General features: G+C 43.7%; 1 protein-coding gene across 1 annotated transcript in view; it reads left to right on the top strand.

Moving 5' to 3' along the window:
- The window catches only part of mdn1 (midasin AAA ATPase 1), a 73,613-nt gene that overhangs the window by 23,265 nt on the left and 32,452 nt on the right, over positions 1–17,896 (top strand). The window contains exons 30-62 of the mRNA XM_008287252.1: positions 71–203; positions 966–1,096; positions 1,887–2,025; positions 3,031–3,145; positions 3,767–4,027; positions 4,122–4,319; positions 5,077–5,285; positions 5,376–5,498; positions 5,635–5,832; positions 6,388–6,495; positions 6,628–6,816; positions 7,757–7,846; positions 7,950–8,213; positions 8,300–8,564; positions 8,702–8,861; positions 9,090–9,206; positions 9,291–9,499; positions 9,582–9,730; positions 10,365–10,564; positions 10,726–10,949; positions 11,120–11,233; positions 11,335–11,464; positions 11,676–11,782; positions 11,908–12,041; positions 12,250–12,416; positions 12,658–12,778; positions 12,887–13,100; positions 13,379–13,619; positions 13,708–13,831; positions 14,089–14,253; positions 14,337–14,551; positions 14,627–15,014; positions 15,502–15,614. Of these exons, the coding sequence (XP_008285474.1) occupies positions 71–203; positions 966–1,096; positions 1,887–2,025; positions 3,031–3,145; positions 3,767–4,027; positions 4,122–4,319; positions 5,077–5,285; positions 5,376–5,498; positions 5,635–5,832; positions 6,388–6,495; positions 6,628–6,816; positions 7,757–7,846; positions 7,950–8,213; positions 8,300–8,564; positions 8,702–8,861; positions 9,090–9,206; positions 9,291–9,499; positions 9,582–9,730; positions 10,365–10,564; positions 10,726–10,949; positions 11,120–11,233; positions 11,335–11,464; positions 11,676–11,782; positions 11,908–12,041; positions 12,250–12,416; positions 12,658–12,778; positions 12,887–13,100; positions 13,379–13,619; positions 13,708–13,831; positions 14,089–14,253; positions 14,337–14,551; positions 14,627–15,014; positions 15,502–15,614 (5,715 nt within the window). The remainder of the gene's footprint in view (positions 1–70; positions 204–965; positions 1,097–1,886; positions 2,026–3,030; positions 3,146–3,766; positions 4,028–4,121; positions 4,320–5,076; positions 5,286–5,375; positions 5,499–5,634; positions 5,833–6,387; positions 6,496–6,627; positions 6,817–7,756; positions 7,847–7,949; positions 8,214–8,299; positions 8,565–8,701; positions 8,862–9,089; positions 9,207–9,290; positions 9,500–9,581; positions 9,731–10,364; positions 10,565–10,725; positions 10,950–11,119; positions 11,234–11,334; positions 11,465–11,675; positions 11,783–11,907; positions 12,042–12,249; positions 12,417–12,657; positions 12,779–12,886; positions 13,101–13,378; positions 13,620–13,707; positions 13,832–14,088; positions 14,254–14,336; positions 14,552–14,626; positions 15,015–15,501; positions 15,615–17,896) is intronic.

Raw genomic sequence — 17,896 nt, forward strand, 5'->3', positions numbered from 1 at the left:
TACTTGTTCAAAGATAAGCATGTGCAGTTTTTGTAGTTATACTATGCTCTTTTTCGTGTCCCCTCATCAGATGTGGAAAGACTACTATCTGCCAGCTGTTTGCTGCTTTGGCTGGACAGAAGTTCTTCGCAGTCAACTGTCACCTGCACATGGAAACATCCGACTTCCTGGGAGGCCTGCGACCCGTCAGACACACACATCAGGTACCAATGGGTCTGTGCTGGGGCCAGTAATGATTTTCAAAAGATAGAAGGAAAAATAATCTAATTGTTGAAGTTGACAGGAAGTTTCGATGTGACTGGTCTTTTCAAACTGAACCTGCAGCCTCCATGGTAGTGGAAGTTGTTTTCGTCTGGAGTTCAGTTCGCTTCCATGTTCTTGTTCTTGCTCTAATCTAATACACTGATGATAATCAGATTTCTGCTCTACCACAGCCTCAGTTTGGAAGCATTGCTGGCCTAATTTAGCATTACTATCTTTTTAGTTGGAACTTATTTAGGCTTTTACTCCTTGGCTTTCAGTTGTCTCGGGGCACTTAGTTGTTTAGAAACCCAGTTGCACATAGGCATGACAAAGAAATGAGGTTTCTCCTGGAGAGATATAGCTACAGCAACAGATAGTTTTTGATAAACGTATTTTTGGAATAACTCTTTTTAGAAATGACACAAATGTAATTCATAAATATAAAATAACTTTTTTTTTGTTTTTAAATGTGCTTCAAGTGTTGTTTAATGGTAATAAAATTTGTGATTTACAGGATATTTCTGGAGTACAAATAATATGTCATGATGGCAATTTAGTTTGATTAGAGTCCCAAGTAGCTGATGATTAAAAATTCATTTATCAACAATTACATGTCTGATAATAATCAAGACTAATAACAATTGGTAAAGAAAGAAAAGGTCGATACCGTAGAAAATAGTACAGTATTTATTGTTGTAAGCTCTCCTGCTCTTGTTGTGCAGACTGATGGTGAGGACAGCAGGCTATTTCAGTGGCATGATGGGCCCTTGGTCCTGGCAATGAAGGAGGGAGGAGTGTTCCTCATGGATGAGATCTCACTGGCAGACGACTCAGTGCTGGAGAGACTCAACAGGTACAGACACAGACGTGCAAAAACACACACGCGTATGCTTTGTCTCTGCAGTGGCATTATGAAAGTAACCTGACAAGACTGAACATTATGTAATTATACCTGCATAATTTACATATTAGAGGCTAAACCCTAACAAATTATATGTTTTTTTGTATGTTTGTTTCAAAACACTAAACTGTCAGTGTCACCACATGTCTCCCCTAATACTGTATAGCTGTTGGATAGGATGCCATTTTAATCTCACAAACTTATTTCAGTGGCTCAAGCAAATTGCCCCATTGTGTGGTTCAAAATGCAGTACATGCATGTTAGAATTTGGAAAAATTCTAACAGAATCAGTATGTCCTTACATTAACAAATAGAGTAATGATACTTTGGGGCTTGGACATTTACACATAGCAGTTGTTTTGAAAGCCAAGTTGCTATTCTTGCCACAAATTGCTGTTGTACAATATCTATGAAACATTATGACCCCACTTTGGTTAAATTTCACAGTATCTCGAAACATCACTCTACTGAGCTTTTACAAGCTGTTAGTACACAAAAAACCTCACCGAAAGGCTTGTGTGGAGTCTAATACACTTTTAGGAGACATCAGTGTGCAGTGCCACAAAGTGCACTTTTGTTAGACTTGGAAAAAGTCTCACGTCACACACATGTATTGTTCGCAGCAAAATGTTACACACAAAATCCAACATTGACATGACATTTCGCCTTATACACAATCACAAGCAGGTGGTTTACAGACTAACAAAGCTTACCACTGACATTGTTTCATGTTTGCTGTCAGTGTTCTAGAGACAGAGAAGTCCCTGGTGCTAGCAGAGAAGGGCAGCGGGGATAATGACGATGTGGAGCTGATCAGAGCAACTGCAGGTTTCCGACTGGTTGCCACCATGAACCCTGGAGGAGACTTTGGCAAGAAGGAGGTACTTGAAACAAGAATGTTCCACTTTGTTCAATTCAATTCAATTTTATTTGTATAGCACATATTTACAACAACAAGTCATCTCATAGCGCTTTGTTGCCAGTGGAGCTGCTGGTACAACACTTACAAGACACTGAAGTCCTTTCTGCTGACTTGTTTAAAGAGACAGTGCATGGAATAGATCATACTGAATTTAGCAAACTTTTCAAAACACACACACACACACACACACACACACACACACGTGGACAAAATTGTTGGTAACTCTTGGTTAATGAAAGAAAAACCCACAACGGTCACAGAAATAACTTGAATCTGACAAAAGTAATAATGAATAAAAATTCTATGAAAATTAACCAATGAAAATCAGGTCCTGCTTTTGAACCGTGGTTCAATAGAATTATTTTAAAAAATAAACTCATGAAACAAGCCTGGACAAAAATGATGGTTCCCTTAACTTAATATTTTGTTGCACAACCTTTTGAGGAAATCACTGCAATCAAATGACTTCTGTAACTGTCAATGAGACATGTGCACCTCTCAGCAGGTATTTTGGCCCACTCCTCATGAGCAGACTGCTCCAGTTGTCTCAGGTTTGAAGACTTCTCCAGACAGCATGTTTCAGCTCCTTCCACAGATGTTCAATAGGATTTAGATCAGGGCTCATAGAAGGCCTCTTCAGAATAGTGCAATGTTTTCCTCTTAGCCATTCTTGGGTGTTTTTAGCTGTGTGTGTTTTGGGTCATTATCCTGTTGCAAGACCCATGACCTGCGACTGAGACCAAGCTTTCTGACACTGGGCAGCACATTTCTCTCTAGAATACCTTGATAATCTTGAGATGTCATTGTACCCTGCACAGATTCAAGACACCCTGTGCCAGATGCAGCAAAGCAACCCCAGAACATAACAGAGCCTCCTCCATGTTTCACAGTGTGCTTTGAAACGAACCAACTATAACTATAGGATGGCTGAGTCTGACTTTTGTGCTCGTCTGTTTGTGTACAGCTCTCTCCCGCCCTCAGGAACCGCTTCACAGAGATCTGGTGTCCTCAGAGCAACAGCCGCAGTGACCTGGTTCAGATCATCCAACACAACCTGCGCTCAGGCCTCTCACTTGATGGTACGATCACCGGAGATAAAGCATGTCCTGAAGATGATGTGTTAAGCTGTGACTGTACTATACTTACAGCAAGACAACCACAAACAGATGCAGTTAAACTGACTAGAGAACATAGTGGAGAGTTTAGTAGCTAAGAAGCCAGATATTTCTTTCAAGAGGTGATGAAGACCAAAGCAGAGCTAAAAGAGGAGTGAATGTTAAGTCCGGGAGTAGATAAATGTCAGTGCTGTGTTTACAGCTTGTGTTTACTGCCACCAAGTGGAAAAAAAGCCAAGCTGCACAGGGATAGAAACTCACACAGTAATCACATTACATCACTTACAGCTGTCATCTCATTGACTGCACACTGAGTTCATGTCAGAAAAGGTCAGTTGAAACAGTGAACTTGATGCACAGCAGCTAGACATAACATCTAAGAAGTATGCAGCATTTAAAGAAGTACTGCCACAAGATTTAGGATTATTGCTTTCCACACTGGGAAATATTAGTTCATGTCAACTTAAAGCACTTTTGCAGCTGATCTTGTTAATTACATAGTTACAACACTGAAAACACACAGAAGAATCACTCCATTTTTGTTTCTTTTTTTTTTTTGGACACACCTCTTTGAATTAAACACAGGTGGCGATGTAGCAGAGTTGATGCTGGACTTCATCGAGTGGCTGATCCGGCAGGACTTCGGCCGGCGCTGCATCCTCAGCGTCAGAGACATCCTCTCATGGGTCAACTTCCTCAATGCTGTGTGTGAGAGGGACGAGGACGGCTTCATGACGATGGGGGCCCTGGAAGATGAAGAAGAAGCAGAGTGGGACCTCAGACTGGACACTGTCACCGCCTTCATTCATGCCGCATGTCTGGTCTACATTGACGGCATTGGCTCAGGTGAGCTAATGGCCGTTTTTTAAAATTCCGCTGAGAGTTTGTCACACGGAGAAAGTATTTGGTAAATGTGGTCTGACCCTCCTTTTTCTTGCAGGAACCACAGTGTCCTCTGCGGACAGTGCCCTCTTGGCTCGTCGACTGAGCCTAGGTTTCCTGCAGCAGCGACTGAGTAAGATGACCAAGCTGGATCAGGAGATGTTAGACGCACTAAGAGTCTATGACAGCAGCCTGCCGCGGGAACCCCAGTGGGGCGAAGACTTCTTTGGCATCGACCCGTTCTACATTGCTTTAGGTACGAACTTCAGTGATTCTGTTATTCTAAGATGTACACCATATTGCATGTCTGCTTTTCCTAGTGTTATTCATACTTCACTGTCAACGTTACGAATTTTGATGCTCTATATATGAACACATTTCTTACATCGACCTGTATCTACTAGTGTTCAGCTGGCCTGACTGACACAATGTTTTTCAAAGTTTTGGAAAAATGTTAAGTCAGATTTACAAACTTTCCTTTTTCATTCAGCAAGACTAAACTGTTGGGAAAAAAACTGTCTATGGAATATAATTGTCTGAAATTTGTTGCAGATTTTTGTGACCATACTTTTATTTTCTGTACTTTTGCACAATTGTAATTGTACTAGTTTTCCAAATTACATTATGTCCTGCCAAAAGTAGGTGATTCCATTCTACTTTTTCCGTTTATCTCAGGGTACCACCAAATTTGGCTGCACTGTCACAGTATTTTTTATTCATATTATATTAGCTACAGCTTACCAATACTTTATCTAAATTGCATTAGATTTGGTCTGTACCAGTTATATGAGCTACAGATTTAACATATTTCACTGTAAGTAGAACTATGACTATGCTTTGTGCTTTCACTGTTCCTTTATAATTTAATGTTTTCTGACATTCTTTTAAAAGCATCAGTTTTTCACCACCATTTCCAAAATCTGTGTGGAAAAACAAGGCCCTGATTACTTTCCTATTGATGTATTCAAAAAGTTGAGTTTTACTTTTTGTAACTGATCCAAATGTCTCTCCAGGCCCTCAGACCGAGAGCCGTAACCTCTCAGACTATGCCATCGCAGCAGGCACCACTGCAGTGAACGCCCAGCGGCTTCTACGTGCACTGAAGCTGCAGAGGCCCGTCCTGCTGGAGGGCTCACCTGGTGTGGGAAAGACCAGCCTGGTGGCAGCGCTGTCTAAAGCTTCTGGAAACCATCTGGTCAGAATCAACCTGTCAGAGCAAACGGTAAGACTCGGTTGTTCTCAAAAGCGCGATATTGTACTCAGAAACACACTTCAAACAGTACAAGGCTGATGATGTTGGACTCTCTGGCAGGATGTGACTGACCTGTTTGGGACAGATCTCCCTGTGGAGGGAGGAAAGGGAGGAGAGTTTGCGTGGCGTGATGGCCCCCTTTTGGCTGCTTTGAAGGCAGGTCACTGGGTTGTCCTGGATGAGGTAGGAGCCACTGTTCAGACATTTTCACAATTTTTTTTAATACCAGTTTTATTGCTTCCGTCAAACAACTCATAATCTGATTATACAGAGGTAGAGTTGAATTGTTGTCTGAAGTGCCATGTTCTCTTGCTGACAGCTGAACCTGGCGTCTCAGTCAGTGTTGGAAGGTCTGAACGCCTGCTTCGATCACCGAGCTGAAATCTACATTCCTGAACTGGGCATGAGCTTCCAGGTTCAGCATGAGAAGACAAAGATCTTCGGCTGCCAAAACCCCTTCACTCAAGGTGGTGGGCGTAAGGGACTTCCTAAATCCTTCCTCAACAGATTCACTCAGGTAAGGAACATTCTATATGACTTTTACATGCTTTATCTTAGTTTGCTTATGTGGATTTTTATTTTTTTCTTTCAATGTTAGGATTGAGATGCTTGAGAAAACTAGAACATCTTTAGAAAAATATCTGGGTTCAACTAAGTGTCAATAAAATTTGGAGTTTGTGAACTGCGCTTCAGAAAGTTTGTGGTTGTTTATCACACTATAAACCTGTGAAAAACATACTACATGGACATTTGTGAACGAATAGAAAAGATCTGTAACTGTAGAAAAAAATGTCTTTGCATAACCTGACCATTGATATATATTGTGCACAAATGTTATGCTAACATTGCCAGTTTTTGGGCACTAAAATAATTTTTTAAATCTATGCAATTTTTTTTCACTTGTTTACAAAAGCTAATAGCATCCCAAGTGTCATGGCTACTGTCACCCTCTGTGACTATCTGAAAATAGACCTTGAAGAAAAATCCTGAAGCTTATCATGAGTGTTTACAGTATGATTTACACTGGTTCCTTTTTAACCCTCTTTATAAAATGTAATGTATGTGTTTCCAGGTTTTTGTAGACCAGCTTACCTGCAAAGACATGGAGTTTATAGGAGATTCTATTTTCCCCAACATCGATAAAGAAATTGTCGCTAAAATGGTGGAGTTCAGTAACAAGGTAGGTATATGTATATATATATATATATATATAACTGTCTGTGATGTAGCATCTCAACCTGCTGAGTGAACCTGCTGGCATGTCCAGCACCAGGCAGTGTATTCCTATCAACATTTTTCTGCCTCCCTACAGCTTGTCCAGGAGGTGTGTGTGGAGAGACAGTGGGGTCAGAAGGGAAGCCCCTGGGAGTTTAACTTGCGTGACATGTTCCGCTGGTGTCAGCTGATGCAGACTGACCAGTCGCCAGGATTTTTCAACCCAGGACAGCATGTCTCCTTGGTGTATGCTGATAGAATGAGAACGGAGGCTGATAAAGCTCAGGTACACATTTTCACCGACGTCATGTTAGACTGCTTTACTAGGGTTACCTAATAAACCAAGAACTGTTTATTAACACATTTGATCTGACTTTTGAAGGATAAATTCAGAAAAAAACACAATTCAGACAGAGGTTTGAGTTACTTTTCAGCTTCCATAACAATGCTTTATCAACTTTGATGCTTTGATATCTGTAAACTGGAAGCATTTTCCTTTAACCCTTTTGGCTGTTTTTGCATACTTTTTTTGTTTTGTCTTTATACACACATGGACAAAATTGTTGGTTATGAAAGAAAAACCCACAACGGTCACAAAAATCACTTGAATCTGACAAAAGTAATAATAAATAAAAATTCTATGAAAATTAACCAATGAAAATCAGTGATTGCTTTTGAACCGTGGTTCAACAGAATTATTTAAAAAAAATAAACTCATGAAACAAGCCCGGACAAAAGGCCTGTTTTATATGCTTATATTTTACAAGTTTTTTGTCACGCATGTTCATAACATCATATCTCCAGTTTGACGTGGTCTATCGACATGAAACAAAAACTGGGAGAGAGTTTAAAGTCTGCACTTTCGAGACAAGTTGACGGCATCACTGTACATACATGAGGGCTCTCTAAGGGTTAAACAGTGTTATGACATGTACAAAACAAATTAACAACCACAGTATCTCTCTATAGATGGGTAAAATTCCCATGTCATTCACTTTCTGTTTTATGCTACATATCTTCAATAAAGGAAAAGAGGAGGGTATTTTTGTCCTCTTCATCTCATTAAGTGTATTTATGCACACATTCAGCATATATAATTCTTTGACTTTTCTGTGTTCTGTAACTGCCCTCTGTTGATTTTGTGTCATTACTGACTCATTTGGGTCCAGTAAAGAAAATAATACAAGACACAGTCAAGTCTATGAACCTCCTCCTGTCCCACACAGGTGCTGTCAGTGTTCAGGAAAGTGTTCGGGGAGGACTTTGAGCCATACTGTGGATCCAGACAGTTCCACATCACTCCACTCAACCTGCAGGTTTGTCAGAACAATAAAACCTCATTTTGCTTTTCAGCAGTGAATGTTTTTAAACTATATGCACATACTTCAAGATCGCTTCTCCTGTGGTTTGCTATTGTAGGTGGGCTTCTCTGTACTGCATCGCAGTGGTGGAGCCCCTGTGGCTCTCGACCCACCACTGTCCATCACACACCAGTCCTTGCGGCCTCTGGAGTCCCTGATGAAGTGTGTGGAGATGGGCTGGATGACCATAATGGTTGGCCCCACGGCGAGTGGAAAGACAAGCCTAGTGAGACTGTTGGCTCTGCTGACAGGACACCGCCTCAGGGTCATGGCCATGAACAGCGCCATGGACACCACAGAGCTGCTGGGAGGCTTCGAACAGGTAACCAAGAACTCATTTGTCAAATTTTCCAAGCAGCATTTAATGTCTGAAGACAGTAGAGCACATTCCTCCTTTCCTCATTTTAGGTGGATATCATGCGACCATGGCAGCAAGTGTTGGAGAGTGTGGACTACATAGTTGCCATGGTAATTAGACGGGGACTGATGTCGCTGGATGTTGGCATCCAGGACACAGAGTTCCTGCTGCAGACGTGGGGTCTGTTCTGCCACTGGTTGAAGGAGGAGGGACTGCAAAGAACTGGGGGAACAGTCAACTCAGAGGCACTAAACAAGCTGGAGGTCATCATCCTCCTGCTGCAGAAACTCAACACCAAGCTCAAAGTGTTTACAGGTAACAGCCAAGTTCTGTTGGAAAACTGAATACTGCATGACATGAAGAAAAATCGTTCAATTTAAAGTTAGGCAAATGGTTTGCCTATCTTTAAATTGTTTATCTAGTAAGTATAACATGCTTCTGTTGTTCACTAGACATGTCCAAGCTGCAGATGGACTTCACGCTGCTGAAGGAGCGACTGGCTCAGCTGGAGGACGGCTGGACAAACGGAGGTTTCGAGTGGTTGGATGGTATGCTGGTTCAGGCTCTGCAGGCTGGGGATTGGCTGCTCATGGACAATGTTAACTTCTGCAGGTGAGAAATGTGTTCTGTGCCTTTTTTGTGCTTCTTGATCTATGTGTTTTACAAGCATTTCCCACTTCACACTGGATTTGGAAGTAATGGCAGCATTATTTCATAGCATTGAAAGCATTTTGTAGTGAGAAGTAATAAGAGCCATACATAACTAAAGCCAAGCCTGAAAAATGCTTTCAGAGGCCACAAAATGTAGGCAGCTTCGCTGATAATGTGTTTTGCGCTCAGTGCTTCTGTCCTGGATCGGCTCAATGCTCTGCTGGAGCCTGGTGGATCGCTCACCATCAACGAACGTGGCGTCATAGATGGGAAGACCCCCAAAATAACCCCTCATCCGAACTTCAGGTCGGCGGCAAAATTACAGCTTGTTCAATGGTTGTTGATTTGACTGAAGGAATTTATAATAACATGATGTGGGTGCCTTTACAGGTTGTTTCTAACCATGGACCCTGTGCATGGGGAGCTCTCCAGAGCCATGAGGAACAGAGGGGTGGAGGTTTACATCCCAGGGGAACACGAGGGTATCTGCTGGGACATTTTGGACCTAAAAACCCTGCTTCACACTGCAGGGGTGACTGGAGACTGTGTATGTGATCTGCTGATTGAAATACATAAGAGCATCAAATCTGCCATCTGGGGTAAGCGTTGACCATGTGACACAAAATTGATATGCAGTCAGTCTGCAGCATTTATCAGAAACTCTGTCTTCTGGCCTTTCAGATTCCCCTGCCTCATCAATGGCCTCCCTTCTCCATGCTGCCACCTTGCTGTCCTGCCAGCTGCAGAGAGGTGTAGATTTGCCCAGTGCCCTGCAGCATGCCTGTGGAGAGGCCTACTCTTTCTGTCAGCGCACCACCGCCAACCAGAAGGTATCAACACCCCCTTATCTCTAGTATGTCTTCTGTCTCACTGTCATCTGTAGGGTGACAACACAAATGTAAAATCTTCTAATATTTTAATTTAAAAGCCAGATGGCCGGATTCTTATATTTGGCCAAGCACCTTTTGCTATTCCTGTCCAGTCCTAACTGATTGATCTATTAGTTAAAACAAAAGCTGCAAATAGGAAGTGGTATTTAACTCTAGTCTATCATTTGAAGGGTAAAAATAGGCAGTTATCTTTCCTTTTCACCTCTGTTGCTCAGTGTCACTGCCACTCTGTGTGCTTTAGAATTATTTTAAGATCCCAATAGTGACTTTTAAGGCATTGCAGTTTCACAGTTTAGAAATGTTGGTCCCAAATGAGCCACAATGGACCATAGTCCTGTGATGGACAGGGCAATTCAGTCTAATCTCCTTGGCTGTTAAACTCCCTGCATTTCATTAATAAAGTTCAAATCTCGTTCAATTATTAGATCAAAAATTCAACTCAAGCAATGCTTTGACTGTTAATGAGGTTTTGCAAGATCTTAACAGACTTGCCATGAAATTCCTTTATACTCTTGACTTTTCTTCCAGCACATTCATGCTACTTGGAGATTAAAAAACATTCTTTTCACTCTAGCAAGCCCAGCAGGTGATTGAGCAGCACTTGGCCATCCTGGATACAGAGGACTGGGGCAGTGGGCTGCTGTGTGCTGGAGTTTGGCCAGACGGTTTCCCCTCCGCCCTCCTCTCCACGGAGGATTCCTGCTTTTCTGACGTCCTCCGAGATGGACAGGTCCTCTCATTCTGCCTGAACACCCTCAGCCTGCAGGGAAAACGGTAAGAATGGTAACGACACAGTCACGTGTGTGTGTGTGTATAGCCAAGAAAGTACAATACATCTCTGACTATGTTGTTTTATCCTGGAAGAGCCTTCCCATTACCAATACAGAAGAAGTTTAATGCTGAAGTAAGTAACTAAGCCAGTTATGTTTGTGCAGGAATCGTCCTCTAAGTTTGAATGACCTGCAGAGGGCCTTGCAGAGCGGTGGTGTCCATGAAGGGCTGGTATTCTCTGGAGGAGTGGTGGATCTGGAGGAAGGAGATGCTCTGAGGCTGATCCCCACAGCAGTGAGACTCCTCACAGAGAGAGCCTCTCATGGAGACTGGATCCTTCGCAGCAGCTGGCTCTCACACCTAGGGAAGAGCTACAAATATGCCCCAGGTTAGTTGTTCTTTGTTTTTTGCAAAACAAGATATTAGTTTCCTCGTAACTATTTCAAGTTACATGTTTTTTTCATTTGGACATAGAGATCTGTCACACCTGTTGCAATTCATGTGTTCATCATTCAATATTGTGTAACAATGCTATTCTTAATTCTTGATTAACTCCAGATTCAGCGCTGGTCCAGGTAGAGGCAGGAAACAGAGCTCTGAAGGCTGTGTTTGGCAGTAAACTTGCTGCAAAGGGCAAGTCCCTTGCAGAGTTGCTCCAACCTCACAGCATAGGTATACTTTCTGTGGTTTTCTGAGTCTATTATGAAAATTACCTTAACAACGCCTGTCTGTTTTTATCAGTCACTTTATCTGAATAAATCTTACTTTGCCAGATGAATACAGGATTCTGGTGGATATGCGCTGGAACAAACAATACCTGGATATTTTAGCCAACAAATGCAGCTTTGAGGACGAGGAAAGATACATGGAGTTTCTGGAGGCTCTGAATGCAGTTGCTAACAGGTAGAGGGACATGATTCTACTTGTTATGTGCAGTAAGCTTGTGGTGGATGCATGACCAGGATGTTCACCACTTGTTAGGCTGTACTGAATTTACATCTGCCATTTCTGCTCCTCTGATAGTTGCTATGACCTGTCTCCCATTGTGAAGTAAACTTTAAAATCCTGTAAACCTGCTCTGCTGATATATACTAATAAGTTGTTTGTGTGGTAGGATTGTTCTGATGATGGACAGAGAAGAGAGGTCAGTCATCTGCACCTGTGCCATCAACCTGTCTGCTCAGAACTGTGCTCTGAGAATAGCAACAGCCTTCAGCAAAGGTAATTGTGACCTGATACAAACATAACTTACACACAGTAGTTTTAGATGTTTTTATGACATCCATCTGCATGACTTAGAATGAATTAGAATTGCAGTCCAAAATAAAAACATCTTCCTCCTATAGGTACTGTGGACATCGGTCACCTCCCACACCCGGTGCTGATGCACCTACGAACCTTCTTCGACTTGTGGGACTCCTTCACCCTGCAGGCTGTGCAGAGCGGACAGCCCTACATCTCAGACCACATCATGTTTGAGGTCAGATCTCTTTGTCACTGTATCTTTTTGGTATCCATCCACTGTGTTCCTTTCTTTGGTCTAAAGCTACAATTGCAAATCCTAGTTCGAGCTGCTGCTTGTACTGCTATTGCTTCTGTTGTCACCACTGCTTCTGTTATTACTACTATTTTGGAAGGATGGTTTTCTTACTTGTGGTCCTTTTCTTGTAACATCTTTATGCGTTTAGATTCTACAGCTGCTGCAGTGGCTCGATCGTTTCTGGGATGTGTGCAGCACGCTGCCGGCTGACTCTCAGGGCATCTCCGTGCTGTCCCTGCACTGGCAATGGGTACAAAAGCACCTCATCCTCCGGCTGCCTCAGCTGCTGCTTGGTGACGCTGACGCCACATTTGAGTAAACAATTTTTCATACTCTGTAATCTGACATTTTCCATTACAGTCAAGAAATAGATTTTTTGTTATGTATATTTACATTTGCTGTTTCATGGCTATAATGTTGCTACAGTATATTTTATTTAATGTATACCATCTGTTATAGTTGTGAATACTGTTTTTCCGTGCTAGAAACAATACATTTCAGCTCAACCCGTAATATATAACTCACTAACCCCTGTGATTACTGTGTGGTGCCATAGAGGTCATCAGGAGCTGCAGGCAGTCTCAGCAGCTATCCAGACTGTTCTGTCCACCCCAGTGTCTGTGGCCACAGCTCTGAAGGGCATCCAGAAAACCCTGGGGAAAGCTCTTCCTTTCAAGGTCTGAAGACATATGACCAGCTCTATTTCACCAATTAAGCCAGTTTAAGTAACATCTGTAACTTAGGAAAAAAAACTGTTACTGAACAATATCCATCTTTCTCATCAGCTGGAGTCTGTGGCTGAGTGTGCTTCTAGGCTCAGGCTCCTGAGTAAAGCTCTGGACGTAAGCAATCTCAGGTTGGATGGCACTGCGGGCCCTTGGAGGCAGAAGCTGGTCCAGCTTCAGGGTGCTGGACTCGGGCTAGACATCAAAGAGAGTCTCCTAGAAGCCTGGGGTCTTGTCTTGCTAGCAAACAACCAGCTGGATCCAAAGAAGTCTGGTGGGTATCCGTGTGTGACCTGGTTGCTGCTGTCGGTCAGTTGTTTGGCACATAGCTTGACTGGGATTTTACCATAAAATGTGATATCAATTTTAATGCTGCTCAGAGGAAGATTCATAATAATTATGGTGAAACAAGATATCTTTTTACACATTTTAAGCCTTTAATTGGCATTTGCATTGAAGAGAATCAGTCAATTGGCAAAAGAGACCAGAGGAATGACAGGCAGCAAATCAGTATGTGAAGGATAAAGTAGTCATGCTGTATCTTCCCATTAGGGGTGCTGGAGAGATTGGTGTCGAGTGTGGAGCAGCAGCAGTGTACCATGACCTCCAGAGGGCTCCTTGAGGTCTGTTCCATGTCAGAAGGGGAAGAACCAGCAGACGGAGTCCACATGCCCAAAGAGGAGCTGCAGCAGCTCAGTCGCAGAGCACAGCTCTGGCCCCTGATGGAGGAACTGGCTGTACTCAACCAGCTGCGACTCAGCACAGACCTGCTGCACCTGGCTCTTTCTCCTGGGTAAAACTTGGTTTCTTCCTTAGATGAAACACAAAACATCAATCTTGATATCATTGATGGACTGTTTACGCAACTCTTCATTCTGCAGTGATCAGGAGGCTGAGGACTGCTTACGTCGGGAGCTGTCCAGACACCTTCGCTACTGCCTCCAATCCACACCGATGAATGTCAGCCAGCTCCAGCCACTGTGGTTCCTGCTTAGCAGTGACAGGGTTAGTAGAACGTTTAGCTGTTTTACAGAGAATTGATCATATGAAGAGATTTCTCAAAATCTGCCTTGTTGCAGTCCTAAAAATGAAAAGTGGTCAGTACTTAAGATATAATACCCTAAGCTGAGGGGTCTAGGACACTTACCATGTCATTACAGTGCTAAAGCTAAGCTTCCAGTGCCTGGAAAAATACTAAATGAACTAAAGAAAAGATTATTGAAAAACATAAAGAGTGTTCTTTTGGTTCATCTCCTCTCCAGCCGGCTGAGGAGCTGCCGTTAGTGTGGTGTGAGCTGCTGTCGGAGGCCTTGGCTGCCCTGTGGAACTGCAGTGTGACTTCAGAACCAGACCGCTGGTTGAAATGGGACCCGCTGAGTGCTGACACCGAGTCAAGTCCAAAACTGCACCATGGAGCAGATAACATGGTACTGGCTGTTGCTGTTTCCCAAGCTATTATTGTCCTGCTATTTTGATATATGTTACAAACTGTAAGTAATGTGCTTTTCAGGGTCCAGCCTTGCTGAGCAAAGCAGTGTGGTCACATTGCATGCTAGGAGTCCTCAGCAGCAGCGAGACTGGCGGTCGATGGGAACCATCTGGAGTTGCCCTTCTCTCCCTCTCCCATGTCTCCCTCGGGGAGTGGAAGGAGAGGATCCAGCAGCTGCAAGATGTTTCTGCAGTGTTGTGGGACAATATGGCCATTCCTGCATTGGCTGAATTCAGGTATATTAAAACATTAAATGTTCCTCTCTTAGACTTTTCTTTTGTGGCTTCACTAATCACCATATGTCTCTTCAGGGGTACAGACTTCAGGCTCCAGGGTGCAGTCCTGCGTCGGCAGCTTCAGAGCATGGCCGACCTGCTGCCTCCCAGCCTGCAGGAGGGCTACATGGAGAGCTGCGAGAGCCTTGTGGAGGACCCAGACCCTCTTATTGCAGCCCAGGAGATCCAGACAGTCTTCAGAGACTTTCTACCTCCAAACTTGCTTCCCGACGGCCTGGTGGAAGCCTGCATCACCTGTCTACAGCAATATGTCCAAAGCAAAGTCCAAGGATCCAACCTACTGGCTCGGTCCGGAGTGTTTTGGGTGAACATGGGGCTGTTGCAGGTCAAAGTGTGGACTCCACAGACCATTTTTGACCCAGCTGTGAAGAGAGCCTACAAACTCAACTACGCTCAGCAGGAGGTCAGCTCTTACTACCTTTCTGACAAAGAAAAAAATTGCCAACTGTGTAATTAATATATATTAGAATGTGATATGCTCACTGTAATACATCACACAGGAATGTATTGGAATCAACTAATCTTTTCTCATTAACTTTAACTTTTTTTTTTAAAATAAAAGTTGTGCTAATTTCAAATCAATTTATTTGAGCCTTTATCTACAGATCACTTTAGAACTTGCAAATATGGACTCTTCTGACTTTAAATAATTGAATTCAGAGAATGAACTGCTGAGAGGTCAGTCTTCACAACTGGGTAAATGTCAAACAATATCAGCTCTGTCTCTAGAAATCAGTGTGACGCAACAGTTGATACAACTCCATAAAATGCACGGTGAAATAATCAGGTTTATAGAACGTTTTACACAAAGCTGGCAGGATTTTATAGAATGGGTTGGGCGAGATTAAAGTGTAACAGTTAAAATGAGTCTCCCTCTGGGTGTTTTACAGCTGGCTCTGCTGCAGGAGGAATGGAGAGGACGAAGCCTGTCGTCTCAGCTGATGACCGGAGCAGAGCTGGAGGAGAGCAGCACCACTGATGGCTTCCAGCATCCTCGAATCAGGTCAGAGCTGGACGCTAAATGATCAGCGCTATGTGTTTCAGCCACAAACATCTGGCAGTGTGTAGTATAAAAATGACTAACATTCCTCTTTGAAGAGCTTACTTAGGGAATTTAGGAAAATATAGTTATTTCCTTTATCTCACCTGCATTGTTAGTTTCATTTGTATATTGACACAAGTCTCCAAATTGCCAACAATGAATTCCCAATGCTGCCTCCCCAGCAGACTACAGCAGAGAACACTGCACTGACAACAACGAACTGATTAAAAAATGTCCAACGTTCTTGCTGCACAAGCCAAAAGCATCTCGGCTTTCTCAGGAAGTAGAGTCTGCTCATCCCCTTCTTGTATACAGCCTTGGTGTTGGTCCTCCAGTTTAGTTTGCTGTCAATGTGGACACCAGGTATTTATAGTCCTCCACCACTTTAATGTCCTCTCCCAGGATGTTCAGGGGCTGTGTGGCCGTCCGCTTCTTCCTGAAGTCGATCACCATCTCCCTGGTCTTGGCCACATTCAGGAGCAGATGGTTCCTCCCAGACCACTCCACAAAATCACTCACCAGCGCTCTTTACTCCTCATCCTGTCCATCACGTATACACCCAACCACTGCAGAGTCATCAGAGAACTTCTGCAAGTGGACCAACTCAGAGTTGTACTGAAAGTCTGAGGTGTACAGGGTGAACAAGAATGGAGAGAGCACAGTGCCGTGTGGGGCTCCTATGTCACTAACCACCACATCAGACAGGGCAGCTCCAAGACAGACAAACTGCGGCCGGCCTGTCAGGTAGTCAGTAACCGCGGAGACCGTGGGTTTACATCAAAGGTGAGGGGGTGGATCCATGGGGGAGCGCGGGGAGGAGGAGGCCTGAGTGTGTGGAGGAGGACACAACTGAGGGCTGTGAACTGAATCTGTTAAAGAAACAGTTCAGCTCATTCGCTCTGTCTGGGCTGCTCACCGGCTGTCTGCCTCTCACATTGAAGCCAGTGATTTCCCTCATTCCAGTCCACACGCCTCTTGTGTTTTTCTGCTCAAGTTTGGCCTCCAACTTCCTCCTGTAGGAGTATTTGGCCCTCCTCAGCTCCATCTTCAGGTCATGCTGTAACCTTCTCATTTCCTCCTTGTCCCCAGACCTGAAGGCCGCCTTCTTGTTGAAGAGGACTTTTAGGTCACTGGTGATCCAGGGTTTATTGTTTGGGAAGCAGCCTACAGTCTTGGCTGGCAGGATGGTATGTTCACAGAATTTTATGTATTCTGTGATGCAGTCAATCATGCTGTTTAGGTCCTCCCCATGTGGATCATATAGCACTTTCCAGTCAGTAGACTCAAAGCAGTCCTGCAGAGCCTCTTTGGCCTCCTGATTCCACCTCCTAACAGTCCTTGTGGAAGCAGGCTGCCATTGAACGAGAGGAACATACTTTGGTGTCAAAAGAACCAGGTTGGGATCAGATCTGCTGAGTGGGGGGAGGGCGGCGGTACTGTATGCGTCCTTTACATTTGCGTACAGGAGGTCCAGTGTTCTGTTGTCTCTGGTGGACAGTTAACAAACTCGTAAAAAGTTAGGAGAGTTCTATCCAGTGAGATTGCAGTACAAAATGTGAAATACACTGAACAAAAATATAAACGACCCATGTAAAATATTGTTGCCATGTGGAGTTAACAACTGTAAATGAGCATTTGCTGACATTTATTGTACAAAAGTAATATTTCTCTTGATTTGTGTATAGTTTTTAATCCAACTTGCTGTCAGCGAGCATTACTCAGTGAGTTGTTTTTTTACTCAGTGCATGGGTGGGGCATGTCCAATGGGTGATCAGACAAAATGAGCAACAGCTGGACAATCCTTGGACTGGGGACAATAAAAGGCCACCCCAAATTGTCAAATTTTGTCACAAGTCATAATGCCTCAGATGTCGCAAGTTATGCGGGAGCGTGCCATTGGCATGTTGGATGCAGGGATGTCCACCAGAGCAGTAGCTGCACAGCTCAATGTCCATTATCGGACCATAGGCTGTTTAAGAGTTCGTTTCCAATAGACTGACACGACTGCAAATCGACCTCATCCTCGTCGGCCACGTGTGACCACTCCAGCACTAGATCGCCACATCTGGCTCATCCATCTGCGGGGTCGGCTAAGACCAGCGACACACACAGCTGATGAGACTATTGGTCTGCACAACAGACGCATCACACCTCAGACTGTCCGTAACCGCCTACGAGAAGCCAACTTGCATGCTCGGTGCCCTCACCGTGGTCTGGATCTCACTGCTGTCCGGCGTAGGAAC

This window comes from Stegastes partitus, unplaced genomic scaffold (genome assembly GCF_000690725.1).
Source record: "Stegastes partitus isolate 25-593 unplaced genomic scaffold, Stegastes_partitus-1.0.2 Scaffold492, whole genome shotgun sequence".
In the NCBI taxonomy this organism is placed as follows: domain Eukaryota; kingdom Metazoa; phylum Chordata; class Actinopteri; family Pomacentridae; genus Stegastes; species Stegastes partitus.